The following is a 13,829-nucleotide window of genomic DNA, read 5'->3' as shown; positions in this document are numbered from 1 at the left end:
TGCTTGTCTTCTGTTCACTGCAATGTGACATGTTACCACGTGGAGCGCTAGCATCGCTGCAGCGTTCTGTCATCTGTAGTGTTTTATAAACATTGCCGGTAAATACAATTGGTGTGTACTGACATCTATGAAATTAATAAAGAAGCGCGCAATTTCACTACAAGCCGTTTGTGATGTACGGTGTCAATAGGCTTCTGGAAATCTAGAAATACGGGATCAGTTTTAAATTCCTTGTCAATAGCACTCAACAGTTCGTGTGAGTAAAGAGTAAATTGTGATGTTTTTTAAATCCGTGTTGACTGTGTGTCAATAGACCGTTCTCTTCGATAATTACGAAAACAGTTTTTTCCACAAGTGTATAAGAACTTAAAGCCCGTATTACACCATGTGCCTAAACCGTACACCTATGCACCAACGCCCCTAACGTGCATACCTGTAACTACAGACTGGTTCACTTCCGACCTATGACACCATCCACGCGGGATACACCTAGCGCCTATGCGCAGCAGCAGACTACGCGCGAAAAGAAAGTAATGTCTTATGTCCTGATGCGTTGTAAAGTCGTTCGTTCTACCGCGCGCAACTCAAGGGCGACTGTATGATGTACTGAAGCGTCATACGTTCAAATTATTTGTGAACTCAAGGGTCCTATTTATAAAGAAATTGTTTTCTGCCATTATGTATTAAGTAATACTTTTTCCTCTAATGTAGGTTAGTACTGTTCTGAATTGCAGACGCAACATTTTTATATTACGACACTTGTATATCGAAATTTACATTTATACAGCATATTGCACATGGAGGATCCACTTGTTTTTAGAGCTATTACCCTGGCAGTGACAGTAAATCTTCGGATTAGGGCAGAACGGCGACGAAAACGAAAAGTCAAACGATGTTGTGTTCGGCGCTGGCTGACAAGAAGGGTGGAAGGTAGGGAAATATATTCATTGTTAATGAAAGAACTGAGGCCCGAAGATCCACAAGAATTTCGGAGCTTCGTTAAGATGGACATGGCCTGTTTCGAGAAGCTGCTGTCTATGATAGAAGATGGAAACAGAGTGTGAGACAGTCTTGAGGGAGGCTATCACACCTTCTAGAGAGTAAGAATTATATGGTTATGTTTTGTGATCATACCAGCCTATATCACTAATAAAATACCGGTGAATGCCCTGTTATGTTACTGGCTGGTTGTAACATTACGTTTCCTGACGAATGGGAATCTTTTAAGAGTCAGGCTTTTAGCCACAGAATAGCACAGCTCACCATCTCAAAAGTTGTTGTGGATGTATGGACTGCAATTTGCAACACATTAAATGACCAATACTTAGGTGACCTTGTGTTATTTTTCTAAGTTTGCACTATACTCAGAATTTTGCAGTCCTCATCTGTCGCACTGGGGCAAACTGCAAGGACTTTCTCCCTTTCACTGCCAATTTCTCTTTTCTGGCATGTTGAAATCAAGCAAGAGGTGCAGTTAAATCAAATCTGAACTTTCGTAAACTAAGGCATTACGATACAAATCGAAAATCACCGTATAACGTTATATGCATATTCCTCAGAAAGAAACGATTTCCGACTACCTTATTATGATACAGTGGGTCATACATACACCTTTCCTCGCTGTATGCCTGATTTCAGACGCTTTATTCCTCTCTGCTCCATTTCATTTCTAGAGTACAAAGGCATCAATAGAAAAAATCCTTTCAGAAACAGCTAGTATATAAGAGTCTACTGCAATAAAAAGTTTCTTTTCTGCATTTGTGGAACCTATTTACTCAAAAAAATGAAGATCCCCAACGCGAAAAATTCCCAACGCGAAAAATTCCCAACACGAACGTCTGAAATTAGCCACTAGACGCCTAACAATAACCAAACAACAAGCAGAAAGCACCGTGGTACACCCTTTTGCGCATGCGCGAATTATCGCTGCCTACTGCGCATGCACAGATTGACGGCAGTTTAGAACTGCTCTCTATTCCTGCGTGCAGATAATGTGTCTGCTAATCTTCGTAGTTTCACCCGTTCTACCGCTAGATGGGTGTCGCGATAGACCAGTACCGTTCGCGGCGAATCGTCGTGTAATACCGGCTTAAGTCTTTTATCATTCTCCAGTCAGCACACACGGGGAAATCCATTTGCAACAGTGGCCGAAACGTTGGAGAACTTTTACACCATGACAATGCGGTCACGTAACCGTTTGCAGAAGCCTACGCTTGCAAAATACGTTGATCTTTGTTGATGGCTCAGACTGCAGCGACTGGACACTCAGAGCTCTCTCACTGGCTCTGCCCGCTCATCCCCTCGCACTGCGACTGCGCCGGGCGCTCGCTGTGCTAACTGAAGGCCGTGTCGTGTTTGTTTCCAGGGTGGGCAGCGGCGATGGAGTCGGGTGGCAAGTTCCGCTCTGCGCTGCGGCTGATGTACCTCGAGTTCGCTGCCAACACGGGTATCCACGGTCTAAAGTACATCACCGAGGACGGCCGGCGGCCTTTCGAGAGGTAAAAGCAGCGCCTCCGCACTCTTACAGACGATAGTCGTACGCACAAGCCGAGGCAAACATAAATATAAAATCACACTTCACTGCCTACACTGTTTATTTATTGAAAATGGGACACATGTCAGAGACAGCAAAGGACGTGGAAGAACAGTTGAACGGAATGGACTGTGTCTTGAAAGAAGGGTATAAGATGAACATCAACAAAAGCAAAACGACGATAATGGAATGTAGTCGAATTAAATGCCGGGGCGGGGGGTTAGATTAGGAAATGAGACACTTAAATTAGTAGATGAGTTCTGCTGTTTGGAAAACAAAATAACTGAGAATGGTCGAAGCAAAGATGATATGATGCGATGCCAAGGAAAGCGTTTCTGTAGAACAGAAATTTGTTAACAATGAGTATAGATTTGACTGTCAGAACGTCCTTCCTGAAAGTATTTGTATGGAGTGTAGCCATATATGGATGTGAACATGGACGATAAACAGTTTAGACAGGAAGGGAACAGAAGCTTTGAAATGTGGTGCTACAGAAGAATACTGAAGGTTAGATAGGTAGATCACATAACTAATGTGGAGGTACTGAACAGAATTGGGGAGAAAACGAATTTATGGTACAACTTGACCATAAGAAGGGATCGGTTGGTAGGACCCACTCGGAGGAATCAAGGGAACGCCAATTTAGTGCTGGAAGGAAACAGGGAAGGTAAAAACCGTAGAGGGAGACCAAGAGATGAATGCAGTAAGCAGATTCAGACGGCTGTAGGTTGTAGTAGTTACTCGGAGATGAAGAGGCTTGCATAGGATAGAGCAGCATGGAGAGCTCCTTCAAACCAGCCTTTCGACTAAAGACCACAATAACAACAACAGGACGCATGTGGCATAATACAGTGCTCACGAGGAGAACACGGAAAGTCCAATGACCCAATTACCCAGAAATTTCGCTCAGTGGAGAAAGTTAAAATAAACGAAAAGTGTCGTGGGTGATATGTAGATACTTGACCGTTTCTGACAAAACGGCCGTCAAATTTTCTACGCAATTTATATGTCTTTCAGCGGTCGATACACTCAGCCCTAGTGGTGGCATATTAGCTAGCGTTGCAGATTCTCAGTTTTTCTTCCTGTCTTCGAAACCCGATTCTAGTATATAGTTTATTTTATAATTCTTTAATTTATCTACTCATGTCCGTAGAAGAATGCAACACGAATATTTATTATCAAGTTAGGGGATACAAGAGCGTTATCTAGAACTTAGAACTACTTAAACCTCACTAACCTAAGGATTCGAACCTGCGACCGTAGCGGTCGCGCGGTTCCAGACTGAAGCGCCGAGAACCACTTGGCCACTCCGGCTGGCCAAGAGCGATATATTAATTGTAAAATTACAATTGGGTTTCGCAATAAGTGTCATACATCTCTTACATCATACATGTGTCTATGGACTTTTCAGGAGCTACAATCTTTTTAAAATCTCATATTCTTGAATTTTATTTTTACATCAGTCGTTAAGTCATACACTCCTGGAAATTGAAATAAGAACACCGTGAATTCATTGTCCCAGGAAGGGGAAACTTTATTGACACATTCCTGGGGTCAGATACATCACATGATCACACTGACAGAACCACAGGCACATAGACACAGGCAACAGAGCATGCACAATGTCGGCACTAGTACAGTGTATATCCACCTTTCGCAGCAATGCAGGCTGCTATTCTCCCATGGAGACGATCGTAGAGATGCTGGATGTAGTCCTGTGGAACGGCTTGCCATGCCATTTCCACCTGGCGCCTCAGTTGGACCAGCGTTCGTGCTGGACGTGCAGACCGCGTGAGACGACGCTTCATCCAGTCCCAAACATGCTCAATGGGGGACAGATCCGGAGATCTTGCTGGCCAGGGTAGTTGACTTACACCTTCTAGAGCACGTTGGGTGGCACGGGATACATGCGGACGTGCATTGTCCTGTTGGAACAGCAAGTTCCCTTGCCGGTCTAGGAATGGTAGAACGATGGGTTCGATGACGGTTTGGATGTACCGTGCACTATTCAGTGTCCCCTCGACGATCACCAGTGGTGTACGGCCAGTGTAGGAGATCGCTCCCCACACCATGATGCCGGGTGTTGGCCCTGTGTGCCTCGGTCGTATGCAGTCCTGATTGTGGCGCTCACCTGCACGGCGCCAAACACGCATACGACCATCATTGGCACCAAGGCAGAAGCGACTCTCATCGCTGAAGACGACACGTCTCCATTCGTCCCTCCACTCACGCCTGTCGCGACACCACTGGAGGCGGGCTGCACGATGTTGGGGCGTGAGCGGAAGACGGCCTAACGGAGTGCGGGACCGTAGCCCAGCTTCATGGAGACGGTTGCGAATGGTCCTCGCCGATACCCCAGGAGCAACAGTGTCCCTAATTTGCTGGGAAGTGGCGGTGCGGTCCCCTACGGCACTGCGTAGGATCCTACGGTCTTGGCGTGCATCCGTGCGTCGCTGCGGTCCGGTCCCAGGTCGACGGGCACGTGCACCTTCCGCCGACCACTGGCGACAACATCGATGTACTGTGGAGACCTCACGCCCCACGTGTTGAGCAATTCGGCGGTACGTCCACCCGGCCTCCCGCATGCCCACTATACGCCCTCGCTCAAAGTCCGTCAACTGCACATACGGTTCACGTCCACGCTGTCGCGGCATGCTACCAGTGTTAAAGACTGCGATGGAGCTCCGTATGCCACGGCAAACTGGCTGACACTGACGGCGGCGGTGCACAAATGCTGCGCAGCTAGCGCCATTCGACGGCCAACACCGCGGTTCCTGGTGTGTCCGCTGTGCCGTGCGTGTGATCATTGCTTGTACAGCCCTCTCGCAGTGTCCGGAGCAAGTATGGTGGGTCTGACACACCGGTGTCAATGTGTTCTTTTTTCCATTTCCAGGAGTGTATATTCTTGTTTTTATTCTTCAGAAAGATTTTTGTGGGTTTCCTTGGATTATAACGATCATAGAAACATTCGAAACACAGATATTCGGAATATCACGAACATTACCCGGAGGTAGGTCCGCCACAGCGACATTCTCACTCGGGAAAGAAACGTCATTAATGTTGCTGAAGATTTCACCCGTGGGTAAGAATTTCGCGGCAGACCAGACACAACCGATCACTTTCCGGAAACCTGGCGCTTGTGATTGATTGCGAATCAAGATTCACTGCAGGAATTTCACCGAAAATAATTTCAAATAATTTTTTCATTCATTTATTTTTTTAATAAATTCATCAACCAGGAATACTATTAGTATACACGAATAAGGACAAAGTTATTTCAGTATACATTGGAAAACATTCCTGTAGTAATCTTCCACGGACATGGATAGATAATGAAGAACAAAAATAAAAGTAAATTAGGGTTTCGAACACGGAGCTCAAAAGTGTAAAGCACCGACACTAGCTTCTGTGGCACCGCTTCCGTTGAACCATTTACTCTCTCAAAGACGTACAAAGTAGCTCGAAAACTTTGACTGTCGTTTTATCAGAAACGGTCGACTATCTACGGATAAGCCAAGACACTTGTTGGCTTGTGCCATTCCAAGCTTTCCCGGCGGATATGTTTTAAGCTGTCTTCACGGGTTTGTCGCCGGATGACGTGCAAATTCGACAATATTTTCTCGGAGCAACTGGCCGACACCTTCACATGGTTGAACCTTGCTGGTGGCTAGGTACGACTGACGGTATCCGCACGTCGACGCCCTGTGTACAGAACACGCGCGTGAAGAATGCGCAGGCGCATGCTCAGTGATTTGCAGATGTATTGCCCCATACTAAAACGCCCTCTGCTGGAAGTCGCAGAGCGGCCCTCCTGCGCGTATGTTTACAAACAGTGCGGCCAGACGTCACTCACTAAAAACTATTCTAGACCAATGTTATGGCGGGTCTGTAATCGAAAAAAATCTTAATTTTTCTCGTCGTGATTTAATAGCAGCCAATGCAGGGGATCCAGGTGTGCTCAGTTGAAATCCCGCGTCCCTGTTGATGAGATTATCAGCTATGCGCATATGCATTGCTTCCTTAATGACGCAGTCCCAGAAAGATGTTGCCGGGCATAAAACTTCTGTCTTTTCATAAATCATGCGATGTCTTGTATTCAGACAGTGTTCTGCAATTTCTGACTTCACCGATTGGCGTAGGCGTGTATGTCGCTGATGCTCATCGCAGCATTCTTGTACGGTGCGACATGACTGGCCGCCCCACATTGACAAGGAGTCTTGTACACACCAGGTTTCCTCAGGCCAAGATCGTCCTTAACCGAATCCTACAGGTTCCTCAGTTCTGCAGATGGCCGGAAAACACAATGTCATATCTTCCGATTCTTGTCGAAGTGGTACCAAAATACGGCTAAAAGGCCAAAGTGGTGGATGTCTTTGTTTCTTCATTCTGCTCCGTAGATTTAACTCGCTTGGGTCTGAATGCATTACGTATCTGACTCTCAGAATAACCGTTTTGTCGGAAAACTGTCTTCAAATGTTGTATTTCACTCGACTGGCCTTCAGGATCAGATAACACACGCGCTCGATGAACTAACGTAGGTAATGCACTACCGCATTGTGCAGGATGATGGCAGCTTGTGGCCTGCAAATATAGATCTGTATGCGTTGGCTTGCTGTAGACGCTGTGTCCCGAGGTTCCATCTGCTTTCCTTCGTACCAAAACATCAACAAAAGGTAAGGTACCAACTTTTTCTACTTTCATTGTGAAGTTTATATTCGGCTGGGGCGAATTTAAATGCTGAATAAACGTAGATAGAGTGTCAAATCGATGTGGTCTCAGCCGGCTGGGGTGGTCGAGCGGTTCTAGGCGCTACAGTCTGGAACCGCGCGACCGCTACGGTCGCAGGTTCGAATCCTGCCTCGGGCATGGATGTATGTGATGTCCTTAGGTTAGTTAGGTTTAAGTAGTTCTAAGTTCTAGGGGACTGATGACCTCAGAAGTTAAGTCCCATAGTGCTCAGAGCCATGTGGTCTCACCACAAATGTATCATCCACACACCATAGAAAACAAGGAGGCTAGAGAGTGGCTGAATGTAGTGCTTTTTCTTCAAAGTGCTCCATAAAATAACTGGCTACCACGGAAGACAGATGGCTTCCCATAGCGACACCGTCCACTTGTTCAAAATATTGGTCATGAAATAAGAAGTATGTTAAAGTAAGCACGTGTTTAAACAATGCCACTCTGCCTTCTCAAACTTGTTGCTAATGAGCTCTAAATAGTCCTGCAAGAGCACCTTTGTAAATAACATGAAAACTTAGTAAGAGATCCGGCGATTGCAATCTAAGGCGACCTATGAAATCTTCAGAGTTTCGAATGCGATGGTCGTACATGCCTACGAGACGTTCCAATAGTGATGTCAGATACTTGGCAACAAAGTAAGTAGGTGCTCCTATGTTACTTACAATGGGACGGAGAGATACCCCATTCTAATGGATCTTGGGTAGGCCAAAGAGCCTATGAGGAACTGCAGCCTGTTGACGCAAACCCTTGGTGACTTGCGCTGGAATCGAGCTTTTCCTGATGACTTCCAAAGTCTTTCTCGGATCCTACCCGTCGAACCACTTTTTAATTTACGGTAGGCAGGATCGGCGAGCAGTTTGTATTGCTATTATATTCTGTGCGTGAGAGGAGCACAGTAGCATTTCCTTTGTCAGTAGGTAAGATGACGATGTCTTTGTCTCCTCTCAATTCTCGTAGAGCATTTCTTTCACCTGAGGTGATGTTAAAGTTGGACTTCTTAGATGATGCGGGATGTGTCACTCCTAATCTCTTCGGCAGCATCCTTGGGAAGTTTCGAAACAGGTGTTGTATTCCACTAATCACATCTCGGATGGGAATGGTCTCCGATGTAGGTGCCAAATTCAGGCCCTTATCTAGCACCGAAACTGCAACGTCTGCCAAAGTCTTCTCCTTGAGATGAAACACAGCATGTCTTCTTGGCATGTCTTCTTGTGCTCGGGCTTCAAGTCGATCGTATTTTGTCATTCAACGAACCTTAGCTTGTCGTTCAGTCCAACCAGCCAGTGCCCTAGTGGCGCTGTCTACCCAGTTCTAGGATATCAGTGAAAGGCTCGATGAAATTTTCAGATGGAATGATAGTAATTGTCTGGACACCAAACACAATTCCTGACACGTATAGTGCACCCTTTCTCTCACAAGTGCCACACTCGCCCGTTGTTTAATTCTAATGGCAGCCGCAGAGTTTATACAATCTTTAAATTTAGCAGATGTGTTGGGTTATTTTCAGTTTTCTTCCATCGATCGAAGTTTTTGATAAAATCTCGTCAGTGCAATTTTCCACTCTCTTCGTAGCTCCTTAATGTAGTCCAGACTCGTGCCTGTTATTTTGAAAGGGGGAAATACTCAGGCTGAGATAAATTTAGTGAATAAAGTGGATGATGCAAGGTTGACATCTGCTTTCCAACGAGGAACTGGCGAGTCACTGCATCCGAAAGTCTACATTCTCAAAAATTTTAGAGAAGTATACAATACAAGCAGCATCTTAACCAACTAACTAAAAATAATATTTTTCTCAAAGTCATAGTGGCGATTGCCGAAGAGTTCTCGATATTGAGAAGGCTATTTACATACACAGCAATAATGCACTTAATTCTTTAGGCAATAAATTGTCGGCTACTGCCATTTTTGGTGATCTGCCAATGGCCTTTTAAGTAGATTAGTACATTACCAGTTAATTCCGATTGTTTAAAGAATCGAACACCCATGTATAAAACAGCTTCAAACTTCTGATTACTGTACAAGTCAGTTAATGTATTCAATGTTTGACTTTAAGCATGTAACCGAGAAAAAATTTAGGAAAGGTTTCAAAGAACGCTTAACGTCTGTCAGAAGTAATTAAGTGCTACCGTTATGAAACACTGGGTCATTTGCACTCCACTTTAAGCAGAGCTAGTTTTTCACGCATCTCAGTGTTTATTACGTCATATTTCTGAACTATGTGCCGTACAGTGATACAATTGTGCAATTACTTTCACTGGAAAGTGTGTTGCGAATGGAGTTAGTAGGAAAGAAGATGTAAATTAAAATGTCATGTGCCTTGATGTTGAAGTTTACCGTATGCCATTTTAAGCAAAAGCTATTTAACGCGAATCTACATATTTATGACGTCGTATCTCCTCACCTACTCGTCGCACAATGATATAATTTTGCAAGAACATTCCGTGTTACCTACATCTACATCATTACTCCGCAAGCCACCTGATGGTATGTGGTGGATGGTAGCTCTGGTACCACTAACTGATCCCCCCCTTCCGTGCTCCATTCGCGAATGGCGCGTGGGAGGAATGGTTGTCGGTAGGACTTTGTAGTGGCTCTAATTTCTCGAATTTTCTTGTCTTGGTCATTTCGTCAGTATATGTAGGAAGAAGTAATGTGCTGCCGAATCGTCCCGGAAAGTGCTCTCTCGAAATTTCATTAGCAAGCTTCTCAGTCATGCACAACGACTCTCTCGTCTGCCACTGAAGTTTATTGATATCATTTGAGTGTTACACACCTTTAATACAACAAATGTAAGAAATGACATATTGCTGTCCCGATAGTAACAACGGTTTTGAAATGGGACTGACTATAAACCGCGGTTACTATGGCCCAATTTTTGCCTTTGTTTTTTATACGTGGTAAAAAGAAAAACAGATTAGTGGCAGAGAGAGAATTTCGCATATGTTTTCCTAGTATTGTCAAAGACTTGTGCCATCAGGTTGAAAACTATGAAACAAAATGCATCACATCTGTTGCTGAGACACCATAAAAAACGTGGATCACTGTTACCCGCACTTGGGGCAAGTTTCATCCACGCAGTCATTTGTTCGTGAAAAGGGGTATTAAAATGTTGGGACAAAGTAAACACGATGAATATCTCTAGTGTAGTCATGAACTCATACTGGAGTACGATGAAAAATAAAACACTAAATTTTGAAGCTAAGAAGAGGAAAACAGTGTACAATGTTTCAACAATCGTCTAATTGATTTTGAAGTTACATTTTACACTTTGATAATTACGTACAAAGAAGCATATATCTTACGTTACGGATGCTGTACACTGTGGATATTACCATTATTACACAAATAACTGAAGCTCTGTTACTTGAAAATAGCCACGTTTTGTTGGTCATGGTGGACAGATAATTCTTATCAGATCTTCCCAAGAGTAAAATACTATCTCTTTTTGTTCTGGATATTTATAGTAGGATGTTATCTTACCGTACAGTTCACCTTAACACCCTCATCACCCACCACAGTCGCAATTGCGGGATATTTATCTTTGTCGTAAAAAAACTGTATCATATTGCCCAACTGCTAATTTCTCGTTCAACATTTTGTGTTGCTGGCTACCATTTTCAACTTCAGAGGAGGTTTCAGAATCACATTTACATCAACATGTTGTTGTCGTCTTCAGTCCTGAGAGTGGTTTGATGCAGCTCTCCATGCTACTTTATCCTGTGCAAAATTCTTCATCTCCCAGTACTTACTGCAACTTACGTCCTTCTGAATCTGCTTAGTGTATTCATCTCTTGGTCTCCCTCTACGATTTTTACCCTCCACGCTGCCCTCCAATGCTAAATTTGTGATCCCTTGATGCCTCAGAACATGTCCTACCAATCGGTCCCTTCTTCTTGTCAAGTTGTGCCACAAACTCCTCTTCTCCCCAATTTTGTTCAATACCTCCTCATTAGTTATGTGATCTACCCATCTAATCTTCAGGATTCTTCTGTAGCACCACATTTCAAAAGCTTCTATTCTCTTCTTGTCCAAACTATTTATCGTCCATGTTTCACTTCCATACATGGCTACACTCCATACAAATACTTTCAGAAACGACTTCCTGACATTTCAATCTATACTCAATGTTAACAAATTTCTCTTCTTCAGAAACGCTTTCCTTGCCATTGCCAGTCTACATTTTATATCCTCTCTACTTCGACCATCATCAGTTATTTTGCTCCCCAAATAGCAAAACTCCTTTACCACTTTAAGTGTCTCATTTCCTAATCTAATTCCCTCAGCATCACCCGACTACATTCCATTATCCTTGTTTTGCTTTTGTTGATGATCATCTTATACCCTCCTTCCAAGACACTGGCCATTCCGTTCAACTGCTCTTCCAAGTCCTTTGCTGTCTGTGACAGAATTACAATGTCATCGGCGAACCTCAAAGTTTTTATTTCTACTCCATGGATTTTAATACCTACTCCGAATTTTTCTTTTGTTTCCTTTACTGCTTGCTCAATGTACAGATTGAGTAACATCGGGGACAGGCTACAACCCTGTCTCACTCCCTTCCCAACTGCTGCTTCCCCTTCATGTCCCTCGACTCTTATAACTGCCATCCGGTTTCTGTACAAATTGGAAATAGCCTTTCGCTCCCTGTATTTTACCCCTGCCACCTTCAGAATTTGAAAGAGAGTATTCCAGTCAACATTGTCGAAAGCGTTCTCTAAGTCTACAAATGCTACAAATGTAGGTTTGCCTTTCCTTAATCTATTTTCTAAGATAAGTCGTAGGGTCAGTATTGCCTCACGTGTTCCAACATTTCTGCGGAATCCAAACTAATCTTCCCCGAGATCGGCTTCTACCAGTTTTTCCATTCGTCTGTAAAGAATTCGTGTTAGTATTTTGCAGCTGTGACTTATTAAACTGATAGTTCGGTAATTTTCACATCTGTCAAGACCTGCTTTCTTTGGGATTGGAATTATTATATTCTTCTTGAAGTCTGAGGGTATTTCGCCTGTCTCATACATCTTGCTCACCAGATGGTAGAGTTTTGTCAGGACTGGCTCTCCCAAGGCCGTCAGTAGTTCTAATGGAATGTTGTCTCCTCCCGGGGCCTTGTTTCGACTCAGGTCTTTCAGTGCTCTGTCAAACTCTTCACGCAGTATCGTATCTCCCATTTCATCTTTATTTACATCCTCTTCCATTTCCATAATATTGTCCTCAAGTACATCGCCATTGTATAGACCTTCTATATACTCCTTCCACCTTTCTGCTTTCCCTTCTTTGCTTAGAACTGGGTTTCCATCTGAGCTCTTGATATTCATACAAGTGGTTCACTTTTCTCGAAAGGTCTCTTTAATTTTCCTGTAGGCAGTATCTATCTTACCCCTAGTGAGATAAGCCTCTATATCCTTACATTTGTCTTCTATCCATCCCTGCTTAGCCATTTCGCACTTCCTATCGATCTCATTTTTGAGACGTTTGTATTCCTTTTTGGCTGCTTCATTTACTGCATTTTTATATTTCCTCCTTTTATCAATTAAATTCAATATTTCTTTTGTTACCCAAGGATATCCACTAGCCCTTGTCGTTTTACCTACTTGATCCTCTACTGCCTTCACTACTTCATCCCTCAGAGCTACCCATTCTTCTTCTACTGTATTTCTTTCTTCCATTCCTGTCAATTGTTCCCTTATGCTCTCCCTGAAACTCTGTACAACCTCTGGTTCTTTCAGTTTATCCAGGTCACATCTCCTTAAATCCCACCTTTTTGCAGTTTCTTCAGTTTTAATCTACAGTTCATAACCAATAGATTGTGGTCAGAGTCCACATCTGCCCCTGGAAATGTCTTACAATTTAAAACCTGGTTCCTAAATCTCTGTCTTACCATTATATAATCTATCTGAAACCTTCTAGTATCTCCAGGATTCTTCCATGTATACAACCTTCTTTCATGATTCTTGAACCAACCTTTGCTCTGTGCAAAATTCTACCAGACGGTTTCCTCTTTCGTTTCTCTCCCCCAATCCATATTCACCTACTATGTTTCCTTCTCTCCCTTTTCCTACTATCGAGTTCCAGTCACCCATGACTATTAAATTTTCATCTCCCTTCACTACCTGAATAATTTCTTTTATATCATCATACATTTCATCAATTTCTTCATCATCTGCATAGCCAGTTGGCATATAAACTTGAACTACCGTAGTAGGCATAGGCTTCGTGTCTATCTTGGCCACAATAATGCGTTCACTATTCTGTTTGTAGTAGCTTACCCGTACATCTATTTTTTTATTCATTATTAAACCGACTCCTGAATTCCCCTATTTGATTTTGTATTTATAACCCTGTATTCACCTGACCAAAAGTCTTGTTCCTACTGCCACCGAACTTCACTAATTCCCACTATATCTAACTTTAATCTATCCATTTCCCTTTTTAAATTTTCTAACCTACCTGCCCGATTAAGGGATCTGACATTCCACGTTCCGATCCGTAGAACGCCAGTTTTCTTTCTCCTGATAACGACGTCATCTTGAGTAGTCCCCGCCCAGAGATCCGAATG

At 43.5% G+C, this 13,829-nt stretch overlaps 1 protein-coding gene across 1 annotated transcript in view; it reads left to right on the top strand.

Annotated features, from left to right (window-relative positions):
- LOC124593940 (sodium channel protein Nach-like) overlaps positions 1 to 13,829 on the top strand; it is a 273,902-nt gene that overhangs the window by 76,979 nt on the left and 183,094 nt on the right. Inside the window, exon 3 of the mRNA XM_047132290.1 lies at positions 2,366 to 2,498. Coding sequence (XP_046988246.1) covers positions 2,366 to 2,498 — 133 coding nt within the window. The remainder of the gene's footprint in view (positions 1 to 2,365; positions 2,499 to 13,829) is intronic.

Source organism: Schistocerca americana, chromosome 2 (assembly GCF_021461395.2).
Source record: "Schistocerca americana isolate TAMUIC-IGC-003095 chromosome 2, iqSchAmer2.1, whole genome shotgun sequence".
Lineage (NCBI taxonomy): Eukaryota > Metazoa > Arthropoda > Insecta > Orthoptera > Acrididae > Schistocerca > Schistocerca americana.
The sequence above is the reverse complement of the archived record's forward strand: the minus strand, read 5'-3'. Positions and strand labels throughout refer to the sequence as shown.